The sequence below is a fragment of the Zootermopsis nevadensis genome, unplaced genomic scaffold, assembly GCF_977971745.1.
Source record: "Zootermopsis nevadensis isolate Lab colony 2312 unplaced genomic scaffold, Znev_1.0 Znev_ptg000018l, whole genome shotgun sequence".
In the NCBI taxonomy this organism is placed as follows: Eukaryota; Metazoa; Arthropoda; class Insecta; order Blattodea; family Termopsidae; genus Zootermopsis; species Zootermopsis nevadensis.
The window spans coordinates 5,293,938-5,312,897 of NW_028259150.1; the positions used below are offsets into that span (position 1 = coordinate 5,293,938).

Genomic DNA, 18,960 nt, shown 5'->3' on the forward strand with positions numbered 1-18,960 from the left:
TCTGAAGATTATTTCATGAGCTACGTGAGCGATGTTATGGTTTGTAAGCCTCAGTTAAATGGAGAACACTGAGGCAGTGCGAAGACCTCCTCTTTCGGCAGAACTTAGTCTGTGATTTGTTATATGCAATACTGCGTCTCCCGAACTTCATACAGCCATGTTTCACTGTTGCCCCCTCCCCCGTTTCACAACGGTTATCTGCATTTTTATTCATGTGCGATCACTCACAATGTATGTTTTACTAGATCTTACGTTCTCACTGCGATGGAACCATCCATGTTGTACTTGCGGACTCTAAGGCATTATGGTGTTGCACGTGATTACCAACGTTTTGGAGAAAAATACTGCCCCTACCGTCAAGTAGTAAAGACTTCGTTTAGGCGATTAAGCAATTGAAATACACAGTTACGAGGGATACGCTCTTTAAACTATAATGACAATCTTGCTTCGTTGTTTATGTTGTTCTTTGCGAACAAGAAGGTTAATGTTTTAGGGAGGTTTTCCCTTATCAAACCTCGTGGCTGAGTGGTTGACACTCCTGCTTCTTATGAGATTGTTCCTGGAATCAAATCTCGAAAGGAATACCGGCAAACCTATTTTTAGTGGTTTGCTACAGTCCCTACAGGAAAACGCTAAAAATATTACCTTTAATCAAGCCTTGACCGCCTCCTACCAAACTTCTGAATGGTAATATAACACAAGCGTTTCTTTCACTTTGCCACGTGGTACACCTAAGCAGAACATTTTTTTACGTTGAACCGGTATGGCATATAAATTCGTGACCAGTTTGCCTAGCTGCTGGCAAGTATTACATATGAAATTCCGTTAAACAGTGGCACGCTATGACTCCAAACATTAAATCCTCTTTTGCTACATCCACCTACCATTAATCAAGAAATAGCTCTCTGTATTAATTACGACAAACGTATGTGCTAGAAATTATTTTTATTAATCAGATAAGAAATTACTTTCTCCACTTCACTTTTGAAACACTGAGGATCAATGCATGTACGTATAGGATATCCCTCTTAACACGGGGAACCCCCCCCCCCCCCCAACAGCAGTAGCAAGTGAACTAACTAGAAAGGTGTTAGCCATAACGCAGAACACAACTGTCGCATGCTAGTACGTGGATTACGTGGGGCTCTCTGTACGTATATATATGTATCTTTATCTAAATCCATAAACCACAGTTTTATTAAGAAGCTAATAGTAGTTCAGATGGTCAAAAAATTCGTTACTAGTTCCTATCCTAAGAAATATTAATCTGGTCCACAGTCCTGACACTATCTTTCTTAAGATGCATTTTAATATTATCCTACTATCTACGAATAGATATTCCAAGTGGTCTATTCCCGTCAAGTCTTCCGACTAAAATGTGTGCATTTCTCGGCTTCCATTCATTCCACATGTCCAACTCAGCTCACAGAATAGCTGTAAACATGTACAGAATGCTCACACAGAGCATTCTGTAGTCTACTGTAAAGAAGTACAAATGAGTTCTTTGCTATTTTGCATTCATCAGTACTTTACTCTGATGTCCATTTACTGCAGATACAAATATCGTTTTAAAAGCTATAGCCTTCCAGATAACTTTTCATATTTATGTTAACCACATCGAAAAGTTTTCAAATTAATGTTACTTAGTCCAAATAAATTTTAATACGTCGGAACGCATTATTTCTTTAATTTTCAATTAAAATTACTTTTTAGCTTCAGTCACTAACACGGTCTTAAAAACCACTTTATTAAAAATCTGACTACAATAACCGGTCGGAATAAACTGTGTCAATATGTACAATTCTAGTACCAAATGTGTTTGTACAAAGTTCACCGTTACATGTCAACCCCAATTTCGGAAAAGTGGCGAAGGGGTGGACCTACTTTCGGTCACTAGGATGCAGAGAGGGATGAATCCCCCCACCCCTCGCGATGTTAACAGTGAGTGCATATACCTATATATAAGACAGTATCAATATACATACACTCGTTTAAACACTTTTATTTTGGTGAAGAGGGCCAAAGAAGTTCGTCAAGACACCGCCGTATGAGTGGCATGGTATGTACTGAAACGGAGTGAACACTTCTTCATAATTTGCATGCATCCGATTAAAATAAAAAGTTCTTTGAATATTTTCCATCGTCTAGTAAAATAATAAGATAGAAAACGACGTTTTGGAGATGGGGCTCAATCTCCGGTCCGGAGATAGGGATTAGCTCTATCTATTGTGCCCAACAGAGTAGGTACCTGAAGACGGAGATAGAGCTCCATCTCCGAAACGTCGTTTCAATTTCATTGTGTATTTTATTATTTTAGACGATGGAAAATATCCAAAGAACTTTTTACTTTAATAACTCACCATCGTCACGAACTTTTAGATTTGATATACATTCGATTGTTTAAAGGCTACTAAAATGAGATGAAAAGATAACTGTGACAGGTTGGAAGCAAGAAACTGGGAAGGAGGCGGTTGTGGTACATTAAAATAATATTACAAGAATTCGTATGAAATAATGAGGGAGATCACAAAAATTCTCAGTTACGATACTCGGCACTGTTTAATTTTATGTATTAATAATAACAGACACAGCATTTTCCACAATTCTCTATTTTGATTTAATCATCTCGCTGTAGTGTAAAACGATGGTAATTAGTATTTCATGAAAAAAAGGCATTTTACATTTTATGGTAGACTACCTGTGAATTTACGCGAAATTTCTTTGTTCTTCAGTTTAAGTTAACGTGCATATTGAATTTATATTAAGAACGAACTGTTATTATTATCATCAGAAATGGTGAACAATGTGACAATCTGATTCTGTACAAGGCTGGTAAACTGCTAACTTCGTGAAACTCAATAGTAGCAAACCCAGAGTTAGTTCCTTCTCTAGAACAAGTAATGCATTTGTCCAAGAGTATAAATAAACGTTGTCAAACCTCTATAACCAGTTCCGACTCTGTCAAGGACCAGGAAGTACTTAATGATTCTAAATTTCAACTTTATAATCATGTTGACCACACATTTTCTCAGTGTATGAAGTTGTTGTATCTTGTTCGCACTTAATTAATTGCATTCTCTACCCTTGATTGCATGTAGGACGCTATATTAACCCTTAGTCGTTGTTTTTTAATTCTATTACGACTACTGACGCCAACAAACTGGAACATATTCAGCAGAAGTTTGCAGCCATTTGTTATAATCGTTTCGTTTTGCATCTGACCATTTCCATTACAGCTGTGCCAACGCTTTAGAGTATTTAAAACTCCATACCTTAATGAAAGACAAGGAATCACCTTGATGCACTATTCCTTATCCAAGTTTACCTTCGTTTTAAATACTACCCTCTGCTTTTAGAATCTGTTGGTTTTCGAGTCCCTACTCGGTTTCTCAGAGACCTTTGTATGCTCAATTCCAGCCCTTCAACTAAAAATTGTCCTTCTGCTATACACATCAGCTAGTAATATTGCCTGCAGGGACTTTGATGTATTTGAAGCATAAACTGGTTCTCTCAGTCATATTTTACAATAACTACGACACTTCACATTCGTTATATATTAATTCAATTTAAAGTAAATTGAAATACATATTTTCCCTTTTCACCCCATACTCCTAAATCTGTCTCGTGGCATTGAGAGTGTTTGCATTATACAAATTATATAAATAAAGTTTCAAGGCTTAAGAACGAAGGAAAATTAAAATTAAACCAGCGCCGAAGGTCCATGTCATGAAGACGTATAACGTGCAGTGCGTGAAAAAAAAAACTCCACACATTCTAGATCCCGGCAATGTATGAAGAAAAGTAGTCGGCTGCTTTTAAGTCCGACAAATAGTCCCGATTCAAATGGGCGGGCCCCAGATCGAGTCAGAATGTGGTACTCCAGGTAGAAAGCAAACCCCAACCGTTCTCCATTCACCCTTCTGACTTGAAACTATTGCGACTATTGATTTACAGAAGCAGACACTTATACTGACGAAAATTAAGCACAAAAACAAATTACCAATTTGTATTATTATTAGTAGAAGTACGAGTAGTAATAGCAGGAGCAATGGTAGTAGTTTATAAACTTTTGCGCCTTCATTAAGCAGACGGAGATACTAAAGGATGTTTTAGCCCGTCCTTGAAACTTGCTGTCAATGTCAATAGTAGCGTGTGATATTAGCCTACAATTCACAATACTGTTTCAACGTTGCAGGGGTCACTACGGGCTTCGTCAACGTTTCTGTTGCTTCTGTTAGTTGCTGGGACAAAGACTGGAGAGGTACCCAATGACAACTACAATCAAGAGAGCAGTGACGTCAGAAACAACCTGATAGACCCTCACGAGGAAGATCCAGTTGGCACTTCCAGAAGTTCTCTCGGACTCTCTACATACAGATCGAGCAAAGAAGTAATTCCAGTAGAGAATTCTTCAGCTGTCTCAAAGAAACCTCAAGCTCGAACCTTATCAATACCCTCATTTCTGGGAGGAGAAAAAGAGACAGAGGATAATCAGGCCGCTTCTACGTCTGCCATAGGCGAAATTGCACCTCTAAATGATCATCCTCTGTGGAAAGTTCACAAATACCAAGGCATAGATTTTACACCTGTGGCACTTCCAACAGCTTACGAGTCACCGTCAGAATCATATGGTCCTCCCGCAGAGACATATGGCCCTAATGAACCTCGAAGTCCTACAGAATCCTATGGTCCTCCTAAAGACACCTACGGTCCACCAGAATCGTCTGGTTCTACCGCAGGAGATAGTTCTGCTGCGCTCTCAGCACTGGATAATCTCAGCGGCTTGACTAGCATACTGCCTGAAGACGGATCATCTATCACATCTCCTTTGTCGTCAATTAGTTCTCTGGCCAGTCTTCTAACCCAAAAACCAAACTCAGTTTCTTCTACTGCGGGTCTGAGTTTCGAACAACTGTCCGCATTGGCATCTTTAGTAAGTCTTCTTCATGCGAAGTCTAATGGCGCACCTGCAAGTACATATGGTCCACCTTCACTGCTATCCAACATTCGCGGTACTGAATTGTCTTCCCTCGCGTCTTTAGTAAATCTATTTCCAACAGAAACGGCTTCATCATCCGGATCTTTGCTGACCAGGCTGCGAAGTTTCTTAACCAGGAGACCCGCCATCCTTACTAGCCTGCTGAACGCGTTGAATCTCAACAGCCCTTCGAAACCTAAAGGTGCGTTCCCTAGGTTTCTGGAATCTAACATTGTTTATCCACTGTCTACAACAAAGGACATTAGCAATTTCGCTTCACAGTACAACACTGTTGCTAAATTTAGTGGAAATGCAGCTAAAAGCGACATCGGAATAAAAGGGAAAGTTACCAAACATGTCGTGCTAGGTAAGTTTCTATCAAAGTCAGGAAAATTAGGTAAACTTGGGGTTATAAACAGCCATCCGCTTTTTAAATTCAATACAGCACTGAAGGGACATGCCATTTCAAATATAGGAAAACTGGGAAAGCTTAAAGTTATAACAAATAAATTACCATGGAAAGTAGTCGCTGCAAGTAAACCTGCGTTATTGAAAGCTGTTTCAGATTTAGGGAAACTAGGTAAGCACCGCATCATAAAAGGACATTTTCCACTTAAACTACACCTTGTGAAAAAATTGGTATTTGGGAAAAAGCATTCGCCACTGAAGGCTGCAATATTCTCTATACCATTCAAAGTTAAGAAACACTTCTTTTCAAAATTTAAAAAGTTTTCAAAAATTGGAATTCCCTTGAAATTAAGTGTTTTAGGCAAGTCAATTGGATTAAAGGGTCACATTCTTTCAAAATTAATTAAACTTGGAATTCTTAAAAGTTACATCCCACTGAAGGTATTGGGTAAACATGTGGCAATAAAGTTAATAAAATTCAATACAGGCGTAAAACGTATCAAATATGGCATTCTTGTTGCACCTTTCTCTGCAAAGAAACACATTATTTCAAAACTGAAGACGCTAGGTAAAGCTATTGAGAACATTAGGAGCTCTCTCCCTTCGAAATATGATGTTTTAACCGCGCCTCTCAAATTGAAGTATAATCTTATTTCAAAACTAAAATCAGGTGGTGATCTTAAACATTCTAGTTTAAAATGGGGATTATTAAGTAAAATTCCAGGATTGAAAGGCGTAGCTGAATTCAAGGAAACAAAGTTTGGACATTCTTTATTCAGCAAATCTGGCGACAGCAAAAACGCGGAAGCATCTAGAAAAGGTGATCAAATAGAAAAAGGGAAGCCTATTCGGGGAAATGATGGATATATTCTTAACCACATTCCGAATTCTTTTCTAGGTACTGCTCCAGAAGCTGGTGTAGCAAATTTATTAGACCTACCAAACCTTCCTCCCATCTCAATACCATCCAATTACAAATTCCAAGAAACCGGAGTGGGGCGTCCCTATGTTTTGAAGTATTCCAAGCCAGGGCCCTCTACAGTGCCAGATAACACATATGGACCACCTCCACAGGACGCGGTACCGATATACGAGGTCCCCCAGCATCAGCAAGGAGAGCCCGTATATCCTGCTTTAAATACAGCTTCGACTTCTGGCATCTCAGTCCCAGTATCCCTAACATATGGACCTTCGCAAGATGCAACCTCATTTCAGCCATCACATTCCCTGTCACAAGAACCTTTTAATTCGTTTCATTCACCCATGGTTTCATACCCAAGTTCTATTCAGGAGCCACGTAGTCCTATAAATTCATACGGCCAACCGACTTCACCATACTCTGCTGTGTCATCCGAAACCAACTATGCAAATTCAGGGTTCCAAACAGAATATCAGAATCAGTTTTACAACCACGCCGCACTGACACCTGCCGCAGACACGTCTGCAAGTCAAAGTACATATTCGCTCCCTCAACAACATAACATTCAGTCTCAGCTAGATGGAACTTCACTTGAATACGCTTCATATCAATCCGAACAAACTGGACCTTACTCACATCACATATATCCCACTTCCCACAGCGGCCCGTTTCCTGACACTTCCAGATCCGACACAGACGTCCCATCCGATGACACTCCTTCCAAACAACGCAGCGATTTCTTACCGTCAACGCTGGCGGCAGCGACTGGTGCCGGCTACTCCAGGGTCGTCTTTCAGCGATCTCAACCAGAAACACCACCTCACGACCACGAGCCGGCGAGGCAAGCAGAAAGCGAATTTGATCTTTTGGCCACTTCCACTTCTGATGTCGCACAAAGCACTGGCTCGTCGACATCGTCCGCTGATGAGTCGGCTTTGTCTCCCAAAGATTCGCAGCTTCATAAAGGAAACGGATTACATCGAGAAACAAACGAGTTCCTTATGGGATAGCGATAGGATGAACAGTGGTTTTGAGCTGAATGAACATTGCCCATTTCGTACTGCACATGCTTAAGTGGAAGTGACAATGCAGAGAAGAATACGGGAACACTTCCTACTGATATTTGAATTCAGTTTCCACAATGAATCTGTGGAAATTCGAACATACTGGGATCTGCTTTTATATTGAAACTGACACTTAAAACGCGAATAATTGCTCATTCTTAACTCCATTTAAGAATACGATCAGCGGTACTTGTTCTATTGATGTTATAAAGTGACGACAGTCAGCATTTCATATTGTCGTGTGATGGTCTCAGCCTATGTTTAGCAATCTTATTCTATTTACGGCCATGTTTCATCTCACGGGCAATACATGATTAATAAATATTAATGCATGGCAACTAATTGTAATGCTGTATATCTATACGTATATTATAACTGTTATAATAAAATACCTATTTATGTTTCCCTCTAGGCTTCAAATATTGATTTTTCTTATATATTTAATAAGACACATTACTTCACTGTGAATGAAACAATTTCTTGATCACCTTAATTTAAAAATTTTATATCTCGGTCCTACTAAAATGTTAGGAATTTATGACCTCCCCTGCACGTTTTTACGAATGCGGAAGGTAGGCTACAATACAGCAAGGTGTTATTGGCTGCTGGATTAAATCTTACGTAGGTCTGAAAGCTGTATAGAATATAACCATATGATAAAGTTCCAATATTATCATTAAACAAATTTCCACATTCCAGTAACATATGCTTGCAATCATTTTCTTCCTGCTCTAGATACATTCCGATATGGAGTCCATCATGTAATCGTAACGGATTCCGTGCTCTTCTTTTAATAAAGCGTATCACACGAAAGCATAATGGAAAGGTTGTTTTTGTCCGATCCCAAATAATCTATTACAGTACTGAACAGATTTTGATTAAGATACGACACATCGATACACTTGTAAAAACTGCGAATATTTACCAGAACATAATGAATAAATTTACATATTCCAGAGGCAAAAACTTTGCTGAATTGGCTAGCTGAATAACGAAACATTTTATCTGATGATTCTGCTGTTTTTCAGTGTATGGAATACCACTGAACCACGAAACTAAGAAGTTTCATTTCTTGTTTTTCAAAACGCTACACACAACAGTCCAATACATTATTTAACGACGGAATTCTGTTTAAATTGGCATGCATATTGAAATCTGTGTACAAAGAAATTAATCTAGGATTTTGTGAACATTCTTGTTTAAAAATGTATAGAATGTGTTATTAAGATATTAAATATTTTCAAACAGCATAGGAGAAAAGGTAATAAATTTACGTTATGAATTATGAAAAGAAAACTTTAGTCAGAATAAACTAGCCCCATGATCAAAGATGATAGTCCAATATCGTCGTCCCAGGACACGTTAAATTTTAAGACAAGTTTGCCTGACAACACAGGAAAACAGAGTATTGCAAGATTTATTTCATCAGTAGACAAAGATCAGATTCACATTCTCACAACCTATTTGACGAAAATCTTCACACCGACACTCTATTAACTGATAAATTGTTACTTGCCGGCGATGCTTTAAGAGGTAACACAGCGTCGAATACAACAGTCAGCTGGTATGTACAAATTTGGAAGTAGGCTGTTGTTACCTCCTTGAAAGCAGGCCTACTATTAACCTGGCATTTGCTTGGGCAGAATGAGGAAAACCATTAAATGTTTAAGTTGGTGAAGCATACAATTTGACTGACACACTAACCGTGTTATTCCAAAATTGTGGGTCCTTGTAAAACGGTAATGAGCTTTGGGTTTGCTAGGAACGACTACGAGCTTCTCAAGAAGGGTACTGCTCCCCAGAGAGGGTCAATGCTGCCTGAAAGAGGTTCTCCGCAACTCCGATAGGTACGACTTAGTCCTACTGGTCTACGTACTCTCGGCGGCCAAATACTTTATTTTATTGCGTTATAAATAAATTTGTGTTGGCTGACACAGCAAGCTCGATGAATCACTAATTTATTCTGAAATACGTTTCTGGAAGATTCTTGTACTGAGTGTAGTGACGGAACATTCGGACGGGGACAATCAGTAAATCTATTCAAATACGACATAGTAACATTAAATCGAAACCTTTCTCTTATTTTCTGAGTTTTATATTTCTACTTTCGTATTTCGTAAGTCCAATACCTGTTTTCCGGCTCACCAAAAGAAACAAATCAGAAGAATGAAAGCTGTCAGGCATCGAGATAGAATGCTTCTAACATGCAGTAGCATCTTTATTGAATCGTAGTTAACTTTTACTGCAATTAGCCTGGGAACTTGCTGAAGCAATACAAACTAGTTCTATCTATACTCGCCACATCAGCATAATTTGTACTCCCATGCCATCTTCACAGTTGCGAAACATCACTTTGAAGAATTACGTAAGATTAGTTTTTTATACGTGTTCCTCAGAAAGAAAGCGAATCTTTCACATGATTTCAAAACTAGTATGCGACCGTGCATGAATGTAATTTATTCTGGCAATGTCGCCATTGTAAATGGCAGGTGTCACTTCAACATAGGGATCATATTTATTTCTGCTTGTTTGGTCATGTTGAAGACGTTGAGGTTTTTGTAATCATTACTACTTCCATTTTATAATGCAGTGATTTCGATATGATGCAATATCTGATCCCGGAAGTAACCAGATTTAGCGCCAAGTTATGTGTAACACTGAACGAGGGGATTTTTGTAAATGATGAATTACGAAGGACGTGGAAGGATGTGATCTGCACCTAATGTTACTTTTTCGGAATTTGCCTCGAGGGACTACCAAAATTACGAGGAACCTGAATCGGAACACCCGGTCCTTACGCTGACATTAAAGCCCGAGGCATTCGGATTACGAAGTAGGAGTACTATCATGACATTCGGTCGGAGTCTATAATCCAAACAAATCCTTATGAACCGAAACACACATAACGCTTTCACAGCTTCTTCATGCATACAGCAACCCGCAATCACTAGGAGCCATTAGTTCAGTTTCATTAAAGTATAAAATCCGATGCTTTCTCGACCACGAGAAAACATATTCCATATCAGAGGAGCATACTTCCCCCATCTTTAATCCAAGACGTCGACATCTTTCTACATGACACGTCCACTCGACATTAAAACCCAGAAGACAAACATGACAAAACTCTTACTCGGACGTCATGTAGGACGAAAGGATTTAACGTGAATCACCGCCAGACTATGGTGTTTAACACACAGACACAGAAAGTTAATACCCTTTCAGGAACTGCTTCTTTGTGGGGGGGGGGGGGGGGGGGTGTCATCCACTGTCGGAAAAAGACGCTGTACTTGTTAGAATGCGAATCCCAGCATTGAGACTGTATGTCCCGTCTCCCGAAATAATCCCATGGTAATCTCCATTGTCAGTTCAGGCCGAAGTTTGCCAGAAAAAGAATTCTAATGTATAATATGCAATGCGAAACAAAAGTAAAAGTAATAACATACTAGCACATGAACAATCTCTAAAAGGAGACTTGTAGATGGATGAAACTTGCGAAGTCTTCACCTTCACGTCTACTCGCGCTATTGTACGAGGTGCGATCGAAAGGTTTCAAGACTGCGCGTATAAAAACCCGTACACTTATCTCAGGTATTAAATTCATCCATCACCCTCGAATTAGTTCCCCTGGGAGTGAACACAACGATCCCAGCGCCGCTGCCAAGCCTGGAAGCATCCCTGGAAATCTTTCTTTGTCAGCCTGTCAAGCACCATCTGCGATTCTGCCTGAATCTCTTCTATCGTCTCAAATCTCCTTCCCTTTAGCTGAATTTTCATCTTTGGGAAGAGGAAGAAGTCACACGGAGCTTAGAAAGGAAGTTGGGGTCGGTTCTTGCAAGATCTTTGAGCTCCTGACAAACGAGAAGTCGATTCTGCTTCTGGTCCTCAGACAGGAGCCTTGGCACAAACTTGGCTGCGATGCGTCGCATGTGGAGTTCTTCCTTTAGAATCAGCTGACAGGTCCCATAGCCTATCCCAACAATGTCGCACAAGTCGTTGATGGTACGAAGTCGATCTTCGTGAATGGCCTGCCAAATCTTCGTAATATTTTCGGGCGTTGTACTCGAAGATGGTCGTCCAGAACGCTCGTCATCATCGACAGAGGTTCGGCCATTTTTAAAACGTGAACGCCACACAAAAGTTTGTGCACGACCCATTGCGGATTCCCCAAATGCTTGCTTTAGCATTTCATAGGTTTCCGTAGCCGTTTTGGCGAGTCTTTGGCAAAATTTGATGCACACGCCATTCCGAAATCGCAGGAGGGTTGGTGTAATGCACTACCAAAACAAATGCTAATTCGATGATGCCGGCTGGCACACTGATTCACTATGAATGTAGGCCGCACCCCCTAAAGGCAGAAGCTCGTACTACATCCGGTTCGCCCTCTATTGACACAGTCTTGAAACTTTCCGATCGCACCTCGTACGTCCGTTTTACTTTAAACAATTTAATAAAAGTTAAATTTGCCACAGTACACCCGCTGAGAATTGTAGGAACATTTATTCCAATTCAAACAGCACGTAACGTTCACCAAGCTATGTGAGATTTGATGATTTTAGAGCAGTGAGAATGATGATGGTGATGATGATAATCTGGGTTCGCGAAGGTAGATGCCAACATTTTTCCGAAACTCTGGCATCTACCTACTAGTCCACATGGCGCCAAAACTCAGAATAACAACAACATCATTCAACACACTGTCTCGATCTACGTTTATTGCGGAATTCCCTAAGTAGGTCAGAAAAATGCAGCTGAAATGTGGCCAGTAAATAGGCAAGACAGACAATAAAATGTCTGAATCACTTTTGCTGTACACGTTACATCGAAATGATGACTGTTATTTCCTCCCTTTGCCTTAGAATGGTAATGTTTTGTTCTATATTTCTCATACTCCTGGTCATGCCCACAAAGTCCGTTATATAACATGAAAAAGAAGCATTTGCGAAACGGACGACGAAGATGTGAGAATGCGGTCAAGAACTCTTAAAGCGGAAGCAGAGATTTGTTTCATTTGTGTATGTATTTATACCACGCTTGGTATATCAGACAATAAACATTATTCCACAGGAAGTTATATTTATTGTTTCTTTATTTTTCTGTACATTAAAGGATTGTAAGTAAGAACATCGCATTGAGAAACGGCCTGATTATTTTCACCTTTACCGGGACGTACAATTTCTGCAGCAGCCTACTTATGATGTTATAACATACAATTGACTACACAGGAAGGATGTAGTTTCGTTCATCACAAAACGTACACTATTTATGGGGCAACGATCTTCGTGCTGAGAAGTTCCGTTCTTCCGTTCTTCGACCTGTATCAACTGCTGGTGCTAGGACGAGCGGTAACTTTATTTATTTACACCGAACAAATGTTTTGGACTGGCTACTGGAGGCAAGCAGGCAGATTACTGGTTGGTAAATTTAGCTATGAGCCCTATTTTAGAATATTTGTAGAGCAGATGTTTTCAATCTGTTTTATTTTTCTTGAGTCCAATTATTCTTGCAAGCAGAAACATGGATAGAAATTCTTTATATTCTATCTCATCAGTCGAAACTTTCTTTATTGTGCCTACGGTTTCTCTTCCATTCGCCACATATTATTAATACTTCATTTCAGAAGAAAAAGGGCGAAGGAAGTTAACGAAATTCTTCCTGTAACAATGAGACGATCATGGAATTAGACTATCTGCAGTAGGCCTACCTCCGCGTTCCTAGATTTGCAATCATTCACATAAAGAACATTAAGTAAAATCCATTTATATCCAAGATACTCTGTACAGTCCGCGTCGTTAACATCAGATTTTGAATGCAATTCTTGGACATTCTTTCTTTGTGGCTTGGAGAAAAAGAGACACGCGTACAAGTTCTTATTACTCTCCAGTTACATATTTTGTAAGAGGCGCAGTAAACTGCATTAGAAACCACAGTAATAACCCACATTACGGTAATATGATTTTCAGTTTCTTCTTGCTATCTTCCCGTCAAACATCAGGAAGAGGAAGATGAGGCTGCAATGGAATAAACGAAATAATTGCGAGTTTCAAAGTACCAAATGGATCATATTAACCACAAATAAATTTGCAATAATTACCATACATGCAGGAAGTAGAAAGTAGTGCTACTCCTGAGAAAGTAGCGTCTGGGATGTAATTTATCCCAACGTGCACACTCCACGCATATCTGTTGTGCTTTTGTTTCGCAACAGACGCTGTGTAAATTACATCAGCCATCTCCCTCTCTGATAGCGAGAAACATATAAAACCGCCAATTAAATTATGGTCTCATCACTTAATTTCTAAGTCCTTAAACTTAAGTAATTTAAAGCACTGTCCAGAAGGCTCTGTATCTGCTAAATGATGAGTTGCAACACGAAGAAATGTCTATTTTAGTATGCATAAAAATATTAGTTACTATTGTTGTAATTATCTTAGTTTACAATATTCTATAAAGATTTTTTAAGCTCTCTATATACTACAGGTCAGTATCTTGTGTAGGCGAAGAAAGAAATTAACTATGTTTAAACAAATTATAAATTCTATATTGATCTGTAAACAAAATGCTGAATGGTGCAACGCTGGAAAACAGGAAAAGTCACTTAGCGATTAAATTATGGAAAAATTACTTCGGTGAACAATCAATTCATCTGACGGATTATGTAATTACAATTCAGTATAATCTACACGCAAGAGCGCAGGATCATAAATACATAAATTCTCATGAGTAGACGTGGCGACTCCAAATACTTTACAAGGTCTCATAAAATAAAAAAGCAATGTTATATTAAAAGTCTGAAGTGTCCACAGAGTTCAGCGATGCATGCTTTATCGTCCAAACAATCGCCACTAATCACTGAAGGTCGACCGAAAGGGTTTCTGTCCTGAAATCTTCCTGTCTCACGGAAACGGTTCACCAGACTAGACACAGTCTATTTGTTTGGCACAGGAGAACCAGGAAATGTATCTCTAAACACATTCTGGCAAGTTACGTAATAAATAGGTGCTAGGTAGTGTCCGACAATGACCACTCTCTGCGCTTGTGAAAAAGACACCCTTGAACTTCGACCCTTCGAAGATAACTGAAAGACTTGTGAGAGCAGGTCCTAATTGGAGGCACTGTACTGTGTTAAATAATATGACATATAGGAGGAAACATGAAGAAGAATTCCATGAACAAAACTTCAAGAATTCGATGTCGATCTTCTGGGTTGCAACACCGTGTGCACTTGTAAGTACGTACCAACGCCACGCAGAAACATACTGTCTCCATCTAAAGTGCTGAAGACCTACAAGTCAAAATCCAGAACAACATCGTCATTTTCCCATCTCACTTTTCACTATTCAATCTTTACTGTTGAAATAAAAGCGGCCAGGGTCTTAGAATCAATCAATCAATCAATTAATCGACAGATACACCTTCAGACTATCGTCAAAACCTCTGTCTTTATAGGATAACACACACAAAGCAGAACAATTTCAATGGTTCGACTTATTAATTTAATTTCAGACAGTTCGGATACCTAGATAGGTAACAGACCTAAATGAACGATAAGAAATAAATAAATTTATTCTCCTACGATGTTTATATGAACTGCATAAATGGACTCACAATGGGGAAGTACTATCTGTCTATCTGCATGTTTTAACTTCTAAAAAGTTCTAGATGGATTTTGATGTATGTTGTGTGACAGCCCACTCTGAGTTCGATTCTCGAGCAGGCGGACCGGAGATGGACTTAGACTGGACTTTTGGCGATTACTTCAGTTTATACGCAAGGAGAGGGGCCTAAGTTAGTTTTGTTTCGGTAGCGCCTTCCTTAATCGGAATTTATAATCAAATTTTATTGAATTTTCCCGAGTTGATGGTTAGTATCGCTAGTTCGGGCCACATTTTGGGAGACTTGTTTGTTCCACCGGGCGACTGCCTGGCGCCAGCTACGTGACTAGATGAATGGGTGATTTTATGATCGGTGGCTCGACTTGATCGAATGAGTAAGATCTTCCAGATGTGTTTTAGCCGTTAGAAGACTTAGGATAAATCACGTCACTAACCACCAATGGATTTAAAATAAGCTATCGGCGGCAAATTTGTAAGGTTAGGTGATGAACCACTCAGCCAATGAGAACACTCTCTTCAGATTCAAAAGTCTTGCTGAACGCGGTGTGCGTCCAGCAAGGGGCTTCCAAAAATCACTTACGTAGCAGTCTCGACCGCGGGTAGTCCTGCACTCGGCGAGGAGAGAAGGAAAGATAAAAAGTGAACTAATACAGAATTATCGGACTACATCCCCTCGTATCCCACCGCCTCGCACCTTGCTTCTGGAACCCTTCATAGCCACCACGTATATTCCCTGAAGGCGAGAGTCCATGCCTTGAGCTACCAAAACGAAACCCAACAGAAAACCCCTTGTAACCAGCCGGGCGTCCTGATGGAAAGTTTGGAGTGAAAGGACGGTTACAGTTGGTATTTGAGGGCACAGTTCCTACATTAAAGCTAAAACAACCGATTTTAATGTCTGTTTCTATCAGTCCAATTAGGAACCACTAAGAAGATAGCTGTGTTCTGGTTTGTAACGTCGCGTAGTCTGATAGACGTCCTTGCTGCCTCCATCATCAAGGCGAAACCAGCAATATTCGTACTCATCGCCGTGAGAACCTTAGATCCTACAAGGAACCGCTAGTTTAGGTAACGCCGACATCCATTTATTGATGTTTCTGAAGATACTGAATCATGCATAAAATAACCCCATAGTTCTTGTGATTCGGTTTGTAACAACAGACCTATGATGCAATTAAGACTAATTAGACATGCAGAGCCACAAAAGAAAATAAATGCATCTAAAACCATCTTTCCGCTCTTTGTCTTTCACCGATATGTGGTCGCCATGCGTTAAATGAACACGTTTTCTTACTCATAAATACGATCTCGGATGTCGACATTTTGCGGTCATTAATTATGCTTGTGATAATCCCTTTCCCTAATTAAGAGTAACTGAATTCCTCTTTTCCGTTTTCCTCATTTCTATTACTGGGCAGACGTCAACTACACCTTCTAATTTATATACTTATTCCGTTATGGAAACATTTAAGCCGGTAGTGAGAAGAAGTTCTCGGCGTATAATAAATGCAGGCCTCACTATAATAAGAAGGTTAGAGTTTCTTATATTAAAATGGTCCCTTCTATATGAACTTCAACGACCCTCGAGTCCACATCTCACGGTTGGTGAAGCATTTTCAACATTCACTTAGGTTCTTCGAAGCGCACATCCAACGGACTCTCCCCACTCTTGCTTCACGGAATTAAGAGCAGGTGTAATTTACTTTTTGAGTCATACTAAGCCATTCACTTTCTTAAGCGCTGTTACATTTCTTTGTTATCTGTTATTCTGTTTAAAAATGTGGTAACGACAACAAAATTCTTTCAAGAGAGATTACACTTTTCTGAAAAGAAGAGTGAGGTGTGTTTGCATTTGCTTTTCTGTGGCGCGTTAACCCGATTTGAACTCAGCTCGGTCCGGAAAACACGAGTGACTAGGTTCGGGACAGTAGACCTGGGTTCAATTTCCGGCAGACACCCAGCCTCCTATACAATGGGCAAAAGGGGTTCTTGGAAACTATATAACAAAGGTGCTTGAAGAAGCGTCATTAAATGAACTAAGAATCAACCAATAAGCTACGTAACAACATAGTTCGGTAACCCCCGTACAGGGGCCGGAGCATTCATGTTAACCATGTTAGCCCGGCTAACACTATAAATAACTAAAAATAAAAATTCATTTTCATTTTCGTGTGTCACTGGTACTCCATACACTGAAACAAAGCAGAAACGATCAGATAAAATGCATCGTTAGTAAGCTACAGTCAGGGTTTGTCAGAAATAACTCTTGGTCTTTAAAATTACAGCATATTAATGCTACTTATATATCTTTATTCTGTTATATTTATCTATGTAAAATGTCTTCACACATAAAGTTTTGATATGCGGCATAACTCAGGGATCATATAACTTGTGACGCAGAGTCATATTGAAGATAAAGGTAACCTAAAACAATTTTTTTCCTGCTTCTATGTGCCACGCCATGAAGACGTATGGGGGAATGGAAATAAAGCTCCACGCTTTTTAGACCCCATCACTAACGATGGTAGTGAGACTCAAGGTCCGGTCGCTTTATTTCTGCAAATGAACCCGACAGAACTATTGAAAAGAAAGCTGGACGTGGTAAATAAAATAAAAATTTCTGCTGGGAATAGAACCTAAACAATACGGACTCAAATGACTGACATAGATGAAGAATTATAAACCGCATACTCACTACGTATTTAGAAATTATTTTCCCTTGTATTTCGTTAAACCCCACTCGACGTTCATTTCACGACTGAGGAAATAACGAAAATTCTCAATCAGGAGGGTGGATGACGGACTTGTCTGGTACAACTCTAGAACGTTACCGCTACACCAAGCTGCTCGGCGCAATAAAACTGCATCATGACCATTTACAAATGCTAAACTTTACAAAAATATTTTGAAAATATGAGAATGATGAAGTGAATTACATGTTACTATTTGTCATTGTTCGTCACTGAAAGCCTGCCTCAAACAATGGGTGATACTGCGAGAACTGTCCGGTCACAGTGGTACTTGTCATGAGACAATCTTCAAATTCCTGTTCCATGTAAATAGCAGCTTGGAATTCGTGCAAGATATTCGTATCATGCGTACTTTTTCATCCGTCAATTCTTTGTTCGAGAACTTACTAGTAGTCTTGGCTGCTTTCATTCGTTTTCATTTTGATTGAATTATTTCGCATTCCAGACATGCTTTATGATCGTATATTTCCCACCGGGGCATTTATGCCCTTGATACATACAACACTTTGGTCAGAAGAGAGACATGGTAAGGTTGAACTGCAATAACAAAAGTAGGCCACACGTTCAGGCAGATGATCGCAACTGCTCATGACAGCGGAATAGTAATAGATGTTTACCTTGATTATGTCATCAGTATTTCGTCAAGTATCACTTAACGTATATGTACGGAATTCCGTTTACCATCAGCAACCGACGTCATTGCTCCTGAGTCTTCAGTGCGTATGAAGGATGTTACATTTTACTAGCATACTTTCAGCATCCAACTTGAAGAAAAAAAAGGGTTTACTCAAAAGTTTTTTTAGCAAATCTGATAACAAAAGAAAGATATAAAATCAATTAAGACAAGACAGGCGGGACATGTAGCACACATGGCGAAGATGAGAAATACGTGCAAAATTTTGGTTGGAAAATCTGGAGGGAAGAGACTGTCCAAAAGATCTAGACGTAGGTGGAAGGATAATATTAAAATGAATCTTAAGGACACAGGGATGGAGACTGTGAATTGGATTCACCTGGCTCTGGATAGGCGCAAGTGGCAAGCTCTTGTGAACATGGTAATGAACCTTCAGCTTCCACATAAGGCGAGCAATTACTTTAGTAGCTAAGGACACTATTATCTTCTCAATTACTTAGTGATCCTAGCATTTGCCAGGCAAAACCGAAAAACGACCAATCACTGTTTGGGCGGCCGGTCTCCGCGCCAAGATATGAACCAGCACCTCCCGAA

At 39.6% G+C, this 18,960-nt stretch overlaps 1 protein-coding gene and 1 long non-coding RNA gene across 2 annotated transcripts in view; one reads left to right on the forward strand and one right to left on the reverse strand.

The window, feature by feature from the left end:
* The window catches only part of LOC147873418 (uncharacterized), a 55,030-nt gene that overhangs the window by 23,559 nt on the left and 12,511 nt on the right, over positions 1-18,960 (reverse strand). The window lies entirely within an intron of this gene.
* On the forward strand, positions 1,968-8,524 carry LOC110837437 (uncharacterized). The gene is made up of 3 exons (XM_087351172.1): positions 1,968-2,059; positions 4,196-5,180; positions 6,285-8,524. The coding sequence occupies exons 1-3, from the start codon at positions 2,048-2,050 to the stop codon at positions 7,313-7,315; spliced, it is 2,028 nt and encodes a 675-aa protein (XP_087207298.1). The 5' UTR covers positions 1,968-2,047; the 3' UTR covers positions 7,316-8,524.